The following is a 19,293-nucleotide window of genomic DNA, read 5'->3' on the forward strand; positions in this document are numbered from 1 at the left end:
CTCTAATCCTTTTTAAATGAATCTGCAATTATATAAATAGAATAATGATCTTGCAGTCTTCTTAAGCTCAGTGTGACCTATTTGGGTACAACAGAACAAGAAACTTGGAGGGAAATTATGAACTAGGAAATAAAACAGATTTGGAGATTTCTGGGTTGGCATTATTCTGTACTAGCCTACATCAATCCAGTAATCTAAAACAATATTCAGATACTTCCCTTCCATAACCCAAGACACAAAATTGAGATTCCCATATGCCTATAAAGATTGAACAATAGAGATGCTTACTTTGTAAAGCCATGCAATGTAAATTAATATACCAAGCAAATTCAGATATAGGCAGTTATCTGTTTGCGTACATTTGAACTCCTTTTCAGATAGACTATGCAATTATTTTTGCTTTTTCATCTTGATTTTCTCAATTCTTCTGTTTGATCTCAATGCATAACACTGGTTTGAAACACACTAAATCTTTTATTTCATGTTTATCCTTTAGAAATACCAAGAAAAAACCAGCCTTCAACAGTCACCTTGTTCTCACATAAGAATGTCAAAAAAATCTCACCTTGATATACGATATGAAATCCTTGTTTGTTCTGTGAGTAATCGCTGTGAAAGTATAAGCTGGTTTCATGAGTTGTGCTGAACAGAGAGGCTGGTAGCTGAGGACCACTTAGTCTCCCGATAACAGTGCTAGTTTCTGTAGATCCACTCCTAACTTCTAAGTAATCATGTATGGTCTCCGTCGAAAAATTCACAAATTGTAAATGGACACCTGAAAAACATCATCAGTAAATAAAAAAAAAAAAAAAAAAAAAAATCAATACCAGGAGGGAAAATTATATTGGTACATTGTACACTGAAAATATCAGTAAATAAAGTAATCAGTGGAAACGCATGTGTTAGGTCCCAGATGCAGTCCATGGAATTCAGTCTGAAGCATTCTCTTCATGCATCACTAATTCTGATGGGATGGCAAGGTAAAAAAACCTAAAACTGAAATACTAACATGATCCAAGGCATTGAATGTAGGTTATTCAGTGTTCACTGGCAAATGCTCTGACCACACCACCTAAGTCTTGGAAAGCAGACGCAGGAACTGTGAGAATGAAGACTCTAGGCTCACTGTAGGAGAGGGTCTGGTTCAAGACCATCTTAAGAACCTGAATGTACACAAGTCCATGGGACCTGATGAAATCCAGCCGAGGGTCCTGAAGGAGCTGGCAAATGAAGTTGCTAAGCCACTCGTCATTACATTTGAAAAATCATGGCAGTTGGTTGAAGTTCCCGACGACTGGAAAAAGGGAAATATAACCCCCATTTTCAAGAAGGGGAAAATGGATGACCCAGGGGACTATGGACCAGTCAGTCTCACCTCTGTGCCTGGCAAAATCTTGGAGCAGAATCTCCTGGAAAGCATGCTAAGGCACATCAAAAACAAGGAGGTGCTTGGTGACAGCCAGCATAGCTTCACTAAGGGGAAATCCTGCCTGACCAATTTGGTGGCCTTCTATGATGGGTCTATGGAACTAATGGACAGGGGCAGAGCAGTTGATGTCATCTACTTGGAATTGTGCAAAGCCTTTGACAGTGTCCTGCAAAACATCCTTGTCTCTAAATTGAATAGACATCAGTTTGACAGATTGACCACTCAGTGGACAAGGAACTGGCTGGATGGCCACATGCAAAGAGTTGTGGTCAATGGCTCAATGTCCAGCTGGAGACTGCTAACAAGTGGTGTCCCTCAGAGATCGGTGTTGGGACCGGTCTTGTTCAACATCTTTGTCGGTGACATGGACAGTGGGATTGAGTGCGCCCTCAGCAAGTTTGCCGATGAGACCAAGCTGTGTGGTTCAGTTGATATGCTGGAGGGAAGGGATGCCATCCAGAGGGACCTTGACATGCTTGTGAGGTGGGCTGATGCCAACCTTATGAAGTTTAACCATGCCAAGTGCAAGGTCCTCCAGCTGGGTTGGAGCAATGCCAGGCACAGCTACAGGTTGGGCAAAGAAGAGATTCAGAGCAGCCCTGCAGAGAAGGACTTGGGGGTGTTGGTCGATGAGAAAATGAACATGAGCCGGCAGTGTGCACTCGCAGCCCAGGAAGCCAACCGTATCCTGGCCTGTTTGAAAAGGAGCGTGACTAGCAGGTCGAAGGAGGTGATCCTGCCCCTCTGCTCTGCTGTCGTGAGACCTCACTTGGAGCATTGTGTACAGTTCTGGTGTCCTCAACATATGAAGACAGGCTGAGGAAGTTGGGGCTGTTCAGCCTGGAGAAGAGAATGGTGCTTGGAGACCTCATAGCAGCCTTCCAGTATCAGAAGGGGGCCTATGAGGATGCTGGGGAGGGACTGTTCGTTAAGGACTGTAGTGATAGGACAAAGGCTAATGGGTTAAAACTTAAACAGGAGAAGTCTAGATTGCATATAAGGAAGAAATTCTTTACTGAGAGAGTGGTGAGTCACTGGAATGGGCTGCCCAAGGAAGTTGTGAATGCTCCATCCCTGGCAGTGTTCAAGGCCAGGTTGGACAGAGCCTTGGGTGACATGGTTTAGTGGGATGTGTCCCTGACCATGGCAGGGGGGTTGGAACTAAATGATCTTAAGGCCCTTTCCAACCCTATCTATTGTATGATTTTATTCTATGATTCTATTCGTCTGGTACTTTTTTTGCAAAGTTACTTCTTCGTGTATATAGGGCAAATTTCAGTTCTGAACATTGAATGCATTCAATTTAGTCAAATCTTTCCTGTTTCCAATGGCATAAAATAATCTCTATTCCTATTAAAATGAATACTGTGCATACCATACCTGGAAAAAAATAGTGAGAGAACCCTATCCCAGAGACAGTGTATCCAGAGAGCTGTGGTCCCTCACTCTCCTCAGTAGCTGACACCACACTCTGCAGGGCACTCGTATCCCTGGTTTGTCTCCAGGAGCTGCCACCAGTTTTCATACACACGCACCTGCACTGGTCTCACCAGTAACTGGCACTGAGACCCCCACACTTGCTCCAGTAGCTAGCACCATGGGTCAGGGGCACCCACACTGCTGGTCTGACTCCAGTAGCTGGCACCAAATTCCACTCACAGATTTAAGTCTCACCAGTAGCTGGCACTAAGTCCTTGCAGCACACATGCACACAGGATAGAGTGAAGCTAAACTGAGACTTAGTTAAGATTTCATAAGAAGATAAGAGATAATAGGACAGACTGGTGATAACGTGCAGGGTTGAGTCAGACAAATGTACTGACTGGCCCCTTTTTGCATGCAAAATGACCAGGTGATGTATCAACCAGGTGATGTATCACAATGATTATGTGGCAGAAGGAAAAGGCGCAGCAGCTGAGTAGTCATAGGGCTCTTTAAACATTTTCCTGCGTATGCATATTTCTATATAATTTACAACAAAATAGAATTTGTATTTTGTCTGGAGCTAGCGCAGCTATGGAATGATAATGGAATATTTTCATTAAGAAGATGCTTGAGTCCCACTGGTGTTACTGGCAAAGTCAATCAACATGATTTCATATAAAATTGAAAGGAAAAGATGTAATGTTAATTACTGAGGAGTCATGAATAATTTTGTAACTCCTAGACCGTAATAGCTAAATAGTGTTTGTCACTGTCTTTTGGAGCTTTCTCCCCAGATACCATGTAAAGTATATGAATGGTTTTCTGAAGCATGTAGCATTTTATATGCTACAGGAAAAAATGTTGGTGCATAATTAAATTACAGTTACCTTGATCATGTCTGTCTCTCTTTATTTGAAGATAGTTTATATTGATGAGAAAGCTTCTGCTCATAAGTGTCATTCTTTGACTTTGCCAGCCTACAAATATATTTCCTACACAGAGAATCCAGTTATATTCAAACTTTGCTCTTTCTATATTCATGGTATTTGTAGGCTTGGCCTTTTATATGATCCTGTGAAACAAATGCTTGTCCAAATTGTAAGCTGTCATTAATAACTGCCAACTCATGCAATTTTACTGTCAATCATTTTCTCTTTCACCCATTTTGTTCGATATAAAACCAGCTGTAATATATTTTTGCCCATCATTCTGCTCTCTGTACCCTACTGTCCTTCACTACAAGTTCTGAACCATATCAGTCTTTCAAAGTAGTCATCCTTTGCTCAGCCTGTAACACCTGCCTCTGTTTGTCTCAAACTTCTGCTTTTTAGGCTGGCTTTTAATATGGCTTTTTTTTCAGTTTGGATGCACCTTTGAATTAGCATTTAACATAAAATCTAACCACAAATCTCAAAAAAGAATAGCAACAAATCATATAAAGTAACCTTGTATATTTATTCCAAATCAACATAATGCCTGTCATTGGTTTAGATTACACCATTAGCTGCCATAAAGTAGAAAAGCTTATGATACATAACTTCTAACTCAGAAAAAAAATCTTGTTAGAAACACTTAAACTGAAAGCCTACACAAAGTTCCCATGATAGCATTTCTGAGTATGTGCCACTACTGAACTAAAACCACAGCATCACTAAAACCAGTTATAGCCATCACTTTTTCATGTCACTTTTTTCATTTTTTTCAATGAAAATTGATTTTTATTTTCAATTCAGTTTTAACCATATCTTGTCTCAAGATGGTCAAAAATGTTAAGCACATTTCAATCTGTGCAGCTTTAATTTTCTTCTAGAAAAAGGAACATTTCGTTTTCCTGTTCCTGAACTGGAGAACAGTTCATAAAACAAGTGAATAAACAGTTGGTACAAAGCAGTGCAGAACTATTAATTTTGGTGGAATTCAATTTATTTATTTCATCCAAGAATTCGTTTCCAAAATTTCAATAGCTGAATTTCCTTCCTAATGGAAGGGAAATTACATAGTACATTAATAATATAATGTTTAAATAGGAGTCTGAAGAGTCAAACTAAAATTCTTGGACATGGAGTAAGAAATGGAGACATAAGCCTGGGAGACTGCAAGCAAAGCAAATGGATTGGAGTCAGGAGTCAGTAGTAGAAAAGAGGCAAGATAGCAGTAAATTAAGGCATGAGGCAGAATCACAGAATCATAAAAAGGTTTGAGTTGGAAGGGACCTTAAAGATCACCTAGTTCCAGCCCCCCTGCCATGGGCAGGGACATGAGACCAGGTTGCTCAAAGCCCTGTCCAACTTGGCCTAGAACACTTCCAGGCATCCACAATTTCTATGGGCAACCTGTTTGAGTGTCTCACCATCCTCAGACAAGACACTTGGGATAAAAAGACAGCAGTTTTTATATGCAGTTGATCACACCATGTTATGGAATTTGAAATTTAATCTATAGTCCAGATTTTTATTATTTTTTCTTTTTTAGCAAATGTCTTTGAAAGCATCTGGCAACATATGCTGTTCCCAGCTCTGAATATCCCTTTTCCCTCTAACTTTGACCCAGGGATGATGCACTTACTACTTCTGTAATTTTCTTTGATAACTCACCTAGCAGGGATCTGCTTGGGATCTGAAGATTCTAGACAGCATTATAACTCATGATTAAACAGCTGTTACATCAAGCTGTCTAAAATTCAGGTAATAGCAGAATTAAATTTTCAATGCTATTTCTCTAGAATGCTAATACAAAAAATCAATTATTGATTTGAATCCTGTGTCTTTTGAAAAAAATGCAAACATAAAAATTGGGTTCTATATGGAAATCTCTATCCTGACATAATTTATTTTCCACAGATAAATTCTGTTAAGTAGGTACAGTGTTACTGAAAGTTTAATATTCTTCAATTTAAACAACCCATGTAGAACAACTAGCTTTCATTTAAATCATAAGTGAACTGGGCTCATAGGACATACAATTAAAAAGATCAAAGAATTGATTTCAAAAAGAGGAGATAAAGAATCTGAACAGAATACAGAAGGAAAAACTGTTTAGCATGTCACATTCACTTACTGTGTAAGACCCAAAAATTCTATATAATCAACTAAAGAATATTGCAGAAGATGACAAGTATACAAGGAACATCTGAAAAAACAGTATGTCATTCAAGTAGCATATATAGGAAAAATGAAAGTGCACGTGCTCCTGCAAAAATGCCACAAGTGTAAAAAATTATATGGGACAACTGTATTGGCTAACTTTGAATAAACATTATGCAATGATAGATATATAGGATCCACCCAAAGTTGCTCAAGAGGTTAGCCTATGTAATTGAAATTCTGATACTACCTATGCAAAAAAATGCAAAAAAAAATCATGGTGAATGAGAAGTTCTGGTGACCAAAAAAAAGTCTGTAGACATATCCACCTTTAAGACATGAATGGGTGTTGTGGTAACTGCAGGTTCACTGCAGTCTATGGAAAGATTATGGAATTTGTCTAAATGGAGACAATTTCCAAATAGATAACAGACAAAAAGGGACTCAGGAGTAATCAACACAGATTTATTAACAGAAAATTACATCTAATAAACCATTATTTCCTTCTGTGATTAAAATGACAAGGGAGGATATAACATACTTTCATCCTGCTATGGCTTTTCACTGACTTGTATCAGAGTCTCATCTGGAAGCTGAACATGTATGAGCTGGATGAATGGAGAAGAAGTAGGTTAAAAATAAATGGAGCTTTAAGGCTCCAGGGATGATAGTCAGTCATTCAATGTCCGGCTGGTAGCCAGTAAAAAGCACAATATTCTATGGGTTGATATGGGATCTTACACTATTCAATGTCTTCATTCTTCAGGAGAAACCTGTAGAATTAGAATGCATCTTCAATAACTACGTGGAGGATTGTAAACAAGGGGGCATGGATGATTTACTAAATGGCACTTCTGTCCAACTTGAGGACTGAGAAAACAAACCCTTCTTAAGGGTTTGCAGAAGAAGTGTGAAGTTCTGCATATGGACCATAAGATCCCTTTCTGTTGGTACAGGCTGGGAATTGATTAGGTGAGTAGCAGCACTCCTGAGAAGGACCTGCCAGTTGTAGTGGACTTGATCTAGTGTTACTGACAGTTTCACTTTGAGTGGGAAGCTTGACACCTTTGAGTGAGAGGCTTCTATAGGTCTCTTCCAAGACTATTTGTATGATGCTGCGACATTTACCTAGCACATTCAAAGAAACTTAATGATAAAATAAGGAATTCAAATGCAGATTTAATTTCTCCTAAAGTGACACTAACTTGGTTTAAAACACTTGTATTTATTTTTGTTGGGTTTATGACCTCACAGAGAGAAAGCAAGCCTGTTAAGTTATAAAACAGTGCTTGATTGTAATATTTGTCTTCCTTTATTAGAAAATTGTATTATATGTTAGATGAAAAAACAAGAACCTTGTAGATTTTCTATTCTGTAGTTTTCCTTCAAGGCTTTGATAACTTCCTTAAATTAATTATAGCTCCTTTTTTTTTCTCCCCAAGATATATATTCACAATATTTGAAAAACTAGGTTCAGGGGTTTGAATCTGTAAAAACCCTAACAAATTAAATCCACAAAAGAACACATACCAAAACCAACAGGCAGCTTTATTGTCCATGTGCAATCCAAACTGCTAGGATAATTGCCAGGGAACCCAGGGCTGAGGATCACTCCACTGAAGTCTGACATGGCTCCACCACATTGTGCTGCAAAAAAAAACCCAGACATTTCTTCAGAGGAGTAGAATGAGCTAAAAAATTATCCATAACATTGAAGATTCTTCCAGTATTATCAATATCATAATAAATATTTTTAAAAACATACAAACATTCCTTCACCACTATTTGTAACAAAGTAACTTACAAATAGGCACTTCAAAAATACGTATCTACTCTGAATTGACTAGGCTTTAACTTAGGGAACAATGTGCCTGAAAAGAAAACAGATGTTTACTCAGTACTCTGTCCACATAGCCATCCTTGTGAACAGGCAAGCCACACATATCAATCATCCCATAGGAACATTGACACAGCTCCACATCAGTTTGTAAAGGAGCATCTTAATAATGTAAGATAATAATGTATTTTAAACAGGTCCTGTACTCAAAAGTGTTTTAAGAGGCCTTTTAAAAACTGCATTTGTATCCTGCTTTTCCAAAAATTAGATAAAATAAACAGATTTAGAAAATTTTCATGCATACACAGAATCATAGAAATATATATATTTCTGGGAATTGAACAAAACATGTTTGTTTTTTTTTTTTTTTTTTTCCAGGCATGGCATCAGTGTATAAAGTACCTTACAATTCAATACGGGATATGAAGATGTTAATTCTGCGAAATACAATTTTGTTTATTTTTTTTCCCAAGTAACAGTTGCTACATTCTTTGAAACAGTTAAAAATCATTACTTGCAAAAAAGAAGGAAAAAAGAAAAAAAAAAACAAACCTGAAATTTCAGCACAGTCTTCAGAATTTACTACAGAGCAGTGCAGTTATCATATCAGACTTTCTAGACATATACTACTGCATAATGACGGAAACTGAAGACTAACCCCTGAGAAAAAATCTTACAAATATCTGACTCTTGTTGAATATTTATAAATTCTAAGCTGAAGGATCTCAGTACCTCATAGGAGGTTTTAACAACTCACAGGATTAAGAACAGAATTATGCGAGGCTACTCAAGAGGATACATAATCTGGTTTGAAGAAAAGCAAAGTATAAAATCTTTAATGAGGTCTGCATCATCCTGCTTTCCACACATTAAACATTACAAAGATAGGTAACTTCTGCTGTTAAGAACCTGGAAAAGGGGCATTTCTATTCAGTGAAAGAGAATGCAGATGGAAAGAGTTTACATCCCTCAAATTTATTCATCATATAAAAAGAGTACATTTGAGTGCACTTCAGATGTTTTATTTGGGCTTCTGGCAGGCTTCCACTGCTTCTTCCAATAATATTAATATGGTCATGTATATAGTTTAATTTGAAAAATAATGTATCTTCTGGAATTGAGCAGACATGCCTATGCTGAAGTTATTAGAGATGAAAATGTTTCTGGTGTAGTATTTCTGTTACAATCATCACTCTGTGGGGAAATGATTCATAAATAAATTAACAATGTTTGCAAGAGTCTCCAGAGGTCACATCACTGATAGTGAGTTGATGATATATTCTGACTAGAACATATTTCATTCTTTCTTTTTATGATTGGACATTTCAGAAAAGGCTTGCCGAAATAACTGTGCAGAATACTTAGAAAATCTTCAGCTTAACTGACCATTTTCACTTCTAATTAAATTCTTCCAGTTCCCCCTATTCTTTCTCCTACATCTACCTCATTATTTCTGAGTCCTCTGGCTTTCTCATTCTGGTATGTTTAAGAAAGTTTACATACCTAAGCATATTGGAATCGGATAATTCCATCTTCTTACTGGTCCAGGCATACAGGTGATATGTGAATGTCCCTAAAATGATGCAATATTTGATAACTCATATAATAAAAATACACACAATACAGCATTAGTATCTCAAAAATATATTTGTAATTTAAAACATCATTGAAATATATAAAACTAATAAGATACAACAATTTTATTGTACATTGTAAATTATGCCTTCAATACAGCAGATAAGACTGCAATATTAACTGTTAGCCCACTAGATAATTGTGTCTGTGTCCTTAATGTTACTTCTAACAGTGTAACAGTATCCAGATGAGTTCTATAATACCAACTTTAGTATAAACCAAGGGTCTAGAAACAAAAAGCTTAACTGAAGCAACAATTACATTTGCATCAGTTGTTGAACTTGATAAAAAAGATATGAACTATATACATTATGCAGTACTGACTTTACATCTTAAATTCCTAATACCTATTCTAAATGCAGTCATTACCCTCATTGTCGAAAGAGCTTAAGTTGCCAAATGTTGAAATATTCAAGAAAATTTTACAAGAAGTGTCCTTTTACAATAGAGGTGTTATGATTTCAAGGCAATCTGCTACAAGTGAGTTCCAAGACCCACCATAAAAATGAGTGGCAAAATCATAGTATATAAGCTACAAAGATAACATGGAGGGAAAAAAATTTACATCTGTGTTTGCACAGTTCTTTATTTCAGACACTTACTGTGGCTTGTCTGCTTACATATTTGTAATTAAGTATGAAACTAAAGAAAAAAAAAAAAAGAATTAAAAAATTGATAAGTTGTTCCCAGGAATGACCAGTTAAAATAAGGCAAGATAAAAAGTAAACTTCAATAGTCATTGTCAGAGCTGCAATCAGAGAACATTTCAGTTAATTCTTGAAATGCTAGAAGGCTGCAGACATGATTAGGAACTCTGTCTTGAAGAGGAAACTGGGAAACCTGGGAAACAGGTCTCAAATCCAAATGGCAGTTGAGAGCTGGAAGCAGACAAGTTTGTTTAGGTTCTATCACAGTTCATATACTGCAGGGTTTTTTTAAAAATATCCAGAAAAGTAATTAAATTTCTATTTTTGATGCAGTATATATGAGCCCAGTATTCAGGTCTTCACAGACTTACGGAAAATAAATGTTTGAAATGTCATATAAAATAAATGTTTGAAATATTATATAAAATAAATGTTTGAAATTATTAGCTTTTTTTAAACTTCAGTCAGTTTGACACTCATCAACGTGTTGCAGGCCAGAGAGATGTTAAGGAAGGAAGGAAGAAAGAAAGGTATGTAAGCTACTCTTTTGTTATTTTACTTGGAAGGTATCAATAATTCCATTAGCAGTTAACCATGTGCTGTCATATACAAAACATTTTCTGTCTTTAAGACTTACTAAGCATGGGTAATGTGATTGTTTTCTCTCTTTTTAGACTCTCAAACAGCTAGGTAAAGTGGAAACTGTAGGGTCTTCAGAGTCACAAATGAGAAAACATAGTTGTTGAAAACAATAAACTATCGGTTGAAACTTCAGTCCTTTCAGGGACTCAGGTGGAAACAATACACAGTTTTGGATCAGTTCGACAGTGTAGCTGTACAAATTTTTGAAAATATTCTCAAGAACTTTCCTACAGGCAGACAGATTCCAACTGGTGATTTACGATCATTGCCTTGCCCCTAGTTATACCTTTTGCCAATGCAAGAGCATAGCAAATTTTCATGGCAAAAATACACCCATACTTGAAAAGAAGCCCAAGAAAATACTTAAAGAAAATAATTGACAAATCTACTGAGAAAAACAATTATTTCCTTCCCTTTAGTTTGTTTTTATTCCCCCTCCTCTCTTCCTCTTTTCTCCTATATATGGAGAACAAAAAAATCTTTAATGGATAATTACTTAAGTGATTTAACTTGATTTTCCAGCACTTTTGCTCAGCTATGAATACCAAAGATGCCATCAGTAATAGAGAACAACCTATAATCACTAATATAGAGCCATACACTTCTTATGGAATATATAGACAGTTGCTAATTTAACATTTGGCAGAAAAGCCTACCAGCTCTGCAAGCTTATCACATGTTCAAAACTTCTGAAGAGTTCAGTGTCCATTTCATACTGACAGACTCAAACGTAACCACTTTAAAAGAACTAAAATGCACTATTTGTAATTGAAAACTTGGCTCACCTGAAGAGAATAGCCCTGATCACACTGGAAAGACACCACATCACCAACCATGTATCTGTCTCCAACTTTAATCCCATTGCTTGGGGTCTGTGGTTCAGGACAAGAGTCCAAACCGATAGCTGTGAAAAATTGAGAAGTTTGGACAATTTAAGGAACATAAAATCTGGTTTTAGATTCACACAGAACTTTTGTGTATGCTGTACATAGGCATACTGTATTGATAAGTTTTAGGAAGCTCTTGGGTACCAGCAGTTTCTCTGTGGACAAGCAACTAGTGAATTATTTTGTACCAAATGTTATGTAAGGAGAAAAACTTTCTTCCCTGAGTAAAGGAAAAGGAAAGAAGAAATTAGGGTGGCAACAAACACTTCACAATAATCTGCAGTCTCAACTCAAACTCTTCTCTAAATTTCCACTATCTCCTGGCTCAGACTCATTCATTTTCACTTCCAGTCTCACTCCTAATTATAGCCACCTAATTCAAACTGGGAGCACCCCACTCTTCTTTCTCAGCATCTGTTCCAGCGAATGCTGGCCAATACCACACTAAGCACAGAACACAGAAACACCAGGGCAAAGTGTAACTGTTCACCTGCATTCAATTCTTCACAGGCCTGACTCTACTCTTTCATTCACGTACACACATACAGAGAGTAAATATTTACATCAAGTTTCACCTAATCTGCTATTTTTAATGGAATAGCTGTAGAGTCATAACACTAATATTTCAACTTTCTGATTGCAATAGAAGCTGGTTTGCCAAAAGACTGCATGCTTTTTTAATTCAAAAGAGAAATAGATTCTTCATTACATCTACCCAGGAAGATCCAGAAGTCATGGCAGTTCTTTGATGTTCCCACTGATTCAAAAAGGGGAAATGCCCCCATTTTTAAAAAGGGAAAAAAGAAAGACCCAGGAAAATACAGGCCAGTCAGTCTTGAGGGCCTTGGTGCATGGCAAGATCATGGAGCAGACCCTCCTGGAAACTATACTAAGGCAAGTAGAAAATAAGGAGGTGACTGGTGATTATTTCCAGCTTTAGCTAGTCTGGTCCTATAGGGTGATTGTCCATGTGTGATGGCATTAGCTGAGATATTGAAGTACACTCTCCTATTTAGTTTTGCATGGCAGGAATCCAGATTGCATCCTCTGAAACCATGCTTTAGTTCTGTGGTGTGAGTCAGAGAGAGGTAAACAAACAGGGATGCCTAATATATTGCATTTTTCCACAGGTATTCTCCAAAACCATGTCATTATTTTGCAATTTGCAGTATAGAAATTTACTTACAATGAACCTCTCTTTTAACTTCAAAATAATCTTGACAACAATTTCTGGTTTATTTTTATTAAAAATTTATAGACTATTCCACAGATTTTATGGAGTTATAATGTTCACTTAATTCTATTCTGTCCTTTGAATATCATAGATTTTACTTCAATAATTCCCACATATGCACAATATGATGGTTATTTTAGAGTGTATGTTTATAAAATGTACCACACATCACAGAAAATCTTAATTAAGAAGTCACCATAGTTTACTTTCCAACTGCAATTCTTTACTTCCCATGAAATTTCTGCTCTTAAAGTTTACATTTGTTTACAGTAAAGATAATACATTTAGACATTGCAATTTCCTAACTCCATCCCAAAGTCTGTGTCCTGTTTTCATCTCAGATGGATTTAATATTCTTTCTAGTAGCTGGTACAGAGCTGTGTTTTGCATTTAGGATAAGAATATGTTCATAACACACCAATGTTTTAGTTGTTGCTAAGTAGTGTTTACACTAAGGACTTCTCAGCTTCTCATACTGCCCTGCCAGTGAGGAGGGAGTGGGATGTGAGGGGTGGGAAGAACTTGGGAAGATATAGAGCCAGGATAGCCAAAAGGATTTCCATACCATATGATGTCTATTCAGTATACAAACTAGGGGGAAAGCTGGCCAGGGACTGCTGCTCAGGACTGGCTGAGTATCGGTCAGCAGGTGGTGAGCAATTGCACTGTGCATCACTTGTTTCGTATAGTCCAATTATTATTAAGAGGGGAAGAAGGAGGAGTAGCATGTTATCTTCCTTTTCTCGCCTATTAAACTGTCTCAGTGCATGAATTTTACTTTCCATCCAAATCTTTTCCCCATCCTAATGGTGAGGGGAAGTGAGCAAGCAACTGTGTTGCCAACCAAGATTGAACCACAACAGTCTATATGATGTTTTAATCACATATCTCTATCACCTGCACATGCAAAGTTAATTATTAATTAATTTTGTAAAATAGCATATTTCACGAAGCTGGTTAATTGTGTATCTACTGAGGGACATCAGTATTATTTCCTGAATCACAAATTTTCAGCATATACTTTGGGTTCAGGCACTTACACCAAAAATGTATTACATTTGTACAGATTCACGCATATACCCCTGTATAAATCCATATATACATATACAGCTATTGTTCTTGGTATGTATCACTACTTTAAATGATACACTGTGAATTCTTTATTTAGAGGTGAAAATTGCAAACCAGCAGTATACTACACACTTCTGTTATTTGGACACATAGGAATACACAGATGCAATTTCACTTTCACTAGATTCAGTCTCATTATACTTTGTTTTCCTAACTTTCTTCAGTTTCTTCCCCTCTGAAGTTGTAAGCAGCTGAAAGAATATCTGAATTTCAATCCAGAATCATTCTAACCTATAATTAATGTTTAGTTAAAGACAAGTGATCAGGCAGCAATTTTGGAATGCCATGCTCTCCAAACGGCTAATCAGACAACGAGAGCATAGGATTTGCATACTGTAAAACTGACAAGAAGTAACTGTGACACAATTATGTAGATCAGACACCAGCACCAATATGAGCAAAGGGAACTGCACAGCTGGGAAGTAAAAAAAAAAAAAATCTGCAACAAAATACTAGTGACTGCGAGAATTCCTGTCAGTCAGCTCAGGCAGTCTCATTGAGACAGAAAGCAAGTTTATAATTATAGCTTTTTCCACTGAGGTACTCAGCAATAATAAAAGCATTTGAAATAATTCTGCTGTGCTTTCACCAACCTGTGAGCATTTGTCATTTAAGAAGCACAGCTGCTATTTTCAGTTTATTCATTCTCTCATTTTCACTGAGAGTGACTCAGTGTTGTGTCCTACACACACATATAAAATACATACTATATAGTACAAACACATTATTGTATTGGGCAGAATTTGCAGATTGGGAGTGTGGGGCTGCAGGGATGGATCTGAGAGAAGAGATGAGGGTCTATATTAGACACAGACAGTTCCAGCCTACTCCAGCTGACCTGCTGCTGGACACAGATGCATTCACCAGAGGAGCCTGTGGTGTGTCTGCACCCATCAGATCTGCCTCCATGAAAATGTGCATAAATGTCAGTCAGCACCAAGAAAGGAGCCAAAAGGCCAGAGCAACCAGAGAGAGGAGACCTCGCTGAAGTAGGACAGAGAGAACATGACTGACCATAGACTGCAGCCAAAGCAGTTGGCTGAGCAGTGGCGGGAGCCTGAGAGCCTACCCAAGTGGGCATCAAGAGCCGGGATCCTTGGAACACTGACCCAGCCTGCTGCACTGCCCCTGCCTCACCAAATGTACAATGTAATATTTGATGAGACCAAAAGCATGTGTCCAGAGGGAAACGGGTGCTTTCCATAAGGGTTTGTTTTGTTATTATATTTCTTCAGTATCAGAATCAGTAATTAATTTTTAATTGGCAAATAAGTTAAATTGAAATCCCCCAAATCAGTGTGCTGGTTTTGCCTGCAATAATTATATAAATATGGTCTATCTTGGGATCAGGATTGTCATATCCGCTTTCACTCCTGGCTGTTGTGTGTTCAGAAAAGCTTTTCAGAGAGCAAAACAAATTAAAGGCAAAAGCAAGACAAACTAAATTTTGCAGCGCTTACAGTACAGCACAGGTTTCAAGCATGATATGGTTCACTTTTAATTAAATGTGAATTTTATCAATTACTCTGAAGTAACAGTATGTAGCACATTATGTGCAATAGGACTGAATATTCCTCTTTTCTATTGTTTAGGTACACCTGATGTCTGGAATCAGCAACAGATCTTCATTAATCTAACATGTTTGAATTACCTGTATACTCAAGATGAAATCCAGCAGCTGAAACACTGATATCAGACTGAAAATTTAGGTACAGATTATTTGATGTGCTGTTGAGAAGCGGAGGAATAGTTGTTCCTGAAATGAGAAATCAAAATATTACTGAAATGCACAGAAACTGAACTAAATACGTAAGTGTGTGTGTATAAAAAGAGAGAAAGCAAAAAAGAGAAAGGGGGTAAGGGAGAGGGGGAGGTCATATCACCAATTCCACCATATTTTTCCATCATGGATGCTACCAAGTATCTGTCCCTATAAAAGTTTTATTACATTTTCAGTGCACCACAATATCAGAGACATGAACTGTAGGCATTCAGGGAAGCAAGGTCTAATATAAATTTATATTACATGCTTTCATCCAGGAAAAGAGAAATATTCATGAGGGTTTTCATAAAAGCAAGAGCAAATCCTGTATATCAAGAAGCTCTTAACATATTTTGTAGGGCTATTCTTAGAAATGTGATTGATCACCTGTTTGTATTTCAGCAAAAGACAAGACAACAATATTATTGTCTGTGATCTCATTCCATAGACATGAACAAAGCAGAAGAAAGGAAAACAAAACAAATTAAGGCAAATAGAACTGTCATGTTTACATAAAATAAGTATAAAGAATGCATAATTTATTTCTTTGCAGTTTCAAGAGGCATTTTGTTTTTAGACCCTGCTGTTAAGAGTGAGCAGAACCTGAGATTAACAGATATCTACTTTGGGAGCCTCTGAATGTTATTTCATTTCTAACATTTTCAAATATCCAGCTTTATAAAGTCTGCTAAGATATGACTGATTAAATCAGAAAGAATATTACCCATTGTTAATTACAGGAGGAACAAACACACACACAAGAACTAGAAGTACAAGTCCATGGGAGCTAGCAAGATGCATCCGCAAGTCCTGAGGGAACTGGCAGATGAAGTTGCTAAGCCACTATCCATCATATTTAAAAAAGTCATGGCAGTTTAAAGATTTACTTATTGTAAAATCTTCTTAGTCACCTGAATAACTTCCAAGCCTTGGAGCATTGTTGTCAGCACCATCATAAAAGTCTAAGGAATCCCAGTTGTGTTCGGTGGCAAAACTCACCACTTGCACCTATGAAGAAAAATGTGAGGTGAAGAACATAAACTTGTCTCCTCTGTATTCAAGCACAGAGATGATTAAACTGTGGCCTCTGTTGCTTTCACAACTTTTCAGTCATGAAAAGTTGTGAGTTTCTCACACTGTTAAAGAGAATTGGAAATCATAATTAAGTGAATAAAACAGCACTACAACAGTGTTTAATTGCTAATTATGACTTATGAATCCTGTGACCCTTAGTGATAACCACATATTACCTCTGACAAGTCACACAACTGTGAAAATCATCTGGGTATAGAATGATCCCCATGTTAGAAGGACTCTCAGGGGAAGACAAAATGGTATCGTCAACTACTGTAGTTTCTTTGTGATTCTCTCTAGTTTATCCAGAGCTAAAAACAGTTCCACAGTGATGCACACTTCTTCACCTGTCTTGCCATGTTCAATTCTGCCTCAAGGTAACAGCAACCTCCTTTGTTTGGTTAGCTTCACCACTGACTCATCTCCTGACGAGAAGCAGTCACTAGCATGCTAAAAGCAAATGCCAGAACATTCACTTAATTCCTTACAGAGGTGGTAACATCCTTTCACTCATAAGGAGATGTAAAGTTGTAAGCAGATAGACTGCAAGAGGGAGGATATATCTGTTCTCACATAGTGAAAACACTCTCCACGAAACAGAGAAATTCCTGTTCCTGTTTTAGAGGGGAAAGGTTCTGGAGGGCTTTTTTTTTAATTTTATTTAGTGAAATAACTGTTCAATGAAAAGCATTTAAAGAGTGACAGAGGCATGGATAAAACCCCAACCACTCTCAAAAAGGTCTACCTTAGCCACTAAGTTAAAGAATCATGCTTCTTTTAGTGCTCTTTTCCTTCAATTATTCTTTTATTTTTTCCAAAATAGAATAGCTTCAACAGAAGAAATAAGCACTGGTTCCAGTACAACTAGGTAATGAAGTTATTTTTCTAGGTGAAATATACAACTTGGACCTTCTTCTATGTAGAAGGAAAGTTCAGTTTGGCTACCTATTTCTTGGATGGGGGTCTTAAACACTGTACTTATTTGTAGGAATTAGTCAGATACTACAGGGAAAAGACGACTTTTATTTTTAATTTTTTTGAAGTGAAGCAATGGAAAGGCTGTTACTGTTAGCATGTTTTATTACTTGGAGGAGGCCTAGTGGATCTGGTCTCTCAGAAAACTGTAAGGCATGGCTATTTATTTTTTGGTTCACAGGGTATTTAGATGAAACTTAGGTGTTCTGTCAGAAATATTTCTGAAGACTTACAGAATTGGAAGTACAGGCACCTAGGAAACTTTCAGAACAAAATTCAAATTATCAGATATTTTGACTGTGTTTCCAGGGCCAGATTGCTGCTGACCATGCTTTTTGTATTTGTCATAAACCACCTAATTTAAAATATCTATTTTACTGCAACTGATGCTATTTGCTCTAACCTCCCCATGTAGTCAATAAATACAGACATACCTTCAGGCAGTGATTTGGAGCCAGAGTTTGTAGTAGATGTTTTGAATCATCTACTCGAGGTGTCTTTCTGCTCTAACTTCATAAGGAACTACGGTAGATTAATTGCCTTATACAAGGCATTTAAGTTAGGTGCCTGAAGGAAGATCTGGTACATGCTTCATATTTACCTAAATCTATTTTTAAATGTTTGGTTCTCAGTTTAATATAAGACAGCTCAGCATTTACATCTGATCATAGTTTCAACAAATTCAACAACATAATCATACACATCGATAGTGTTATACCTAAATAGCTTAAATTCCATCTATACATTCCATAGAGAAATATGCATTGGTGACACATTTTTTTTATCTCCTTTAAAGCTGGAAAGTGTCTTTTTTACTTTGAAAGAATAAATATTGGTCAGGAAAAATGCCCAGATTTTTTATGCATTAAAAAAAATTGCATTAAAGCAAAAAAATATGCATTAAAGCATTAGCTGCCACAGTATCTTGAATATCCACATTTGCACATATTCTCAGGTTGGACAAAATCAGTCCACATTTTCAAATGCTGCCTCAAGTAGCTGATTTTGACAGTAATAATTACATTTTTACATATGTCTACTAGTTTTTTCTTTCTTATGAAGTGAAAAAAGAATTATGACAACTATTTTTTTTGTCATTAGTAGCTATAATCATGGCAGTCAGGTGAAGTTCCCGACGACTGGAAAAAGAGAAATATAAACCCCATTTTCAAGAAGGGGAAAATGGATGACCCAGGGAATTACAGACCAGTCAGTCTCACCTCTGTGCCTGGCAAAATCTTGCAGTAGATTCTCCTGGAAGGCATGCTAAGGCACATGAAAAACAAGGAGGTGCTTGGTGACAGCCAGCATGGCTTCACTAAGGGGAAATCCTGCCTGACCAATTTGGTGGCCTCCTATGATGGGGCTATTGAACTGATGGACGGGCAGAGCAGTTGACGTCATCTACCTGGACTTGTGCAAAGCCTTTGACACTGTCCCACATGACATCATTGTCTCTAAGTTGGAGAGACATCAATTTGATGGGTGGACCAGTCGGTGGATAAAGAACTGGCTGTCTGGCCGCACGCAAA

At 37.1% G+C, this 19,293-nt stretch overlaps 1 protein-coding gene across 3 annotated transcripts in view; it reads right to left on the minus strand.

The window, feature by feature from the left end:
• CSMD3 (CUB and Sushi multiple domains 3) overlaps positions 1-19,293 on the minus strand; it is a gene marked incomplete at both ends in the record, with an annotated part of 652,566 nt that overhangs the window by 99,360 nt on the left and 533,913 nt on the right. For all 3 annotated transcript variants that reach the window (XM_080610435.1, XM_080610434.1, XM_080610433.1), the window contains 6 exons: positions 566-775; positions 7,468-7,584; positions 9,278-9,347; positions 11,484-11,602; positions 15,602-15,706; positions 16,624-16,720. In XM_080610435.1, the coding sequence (XP_080466561.1) occupies positions 566-775; positions 7,468-7,584; positions 9,278-9,347; positions 11,484-11,602; positions 15,602-15,706; positions 16,624-16,720 (718 nt within the window). The remainder of the gene's footprint in view (positions 1-565; positions 776-7,467; positions 7,585-9,277; positions 9,348-11,483; positions 11,603-15,601; positions 15,707-16,623; positions 16,721-19,293) is intronic.

This window comes from Psittacula echo, assembly GCF_963264785.1.
Source record: "Psittacula echo genome assembly, chromosome: 2".
In the NCBI taxonomy this organism is placed as follows: domain Eukaryota; kingdom Metazoa; phylum Chordata; class Aves; order Psittaciformes; family Psittacidae; genus Psittacula; species Psittacula echo.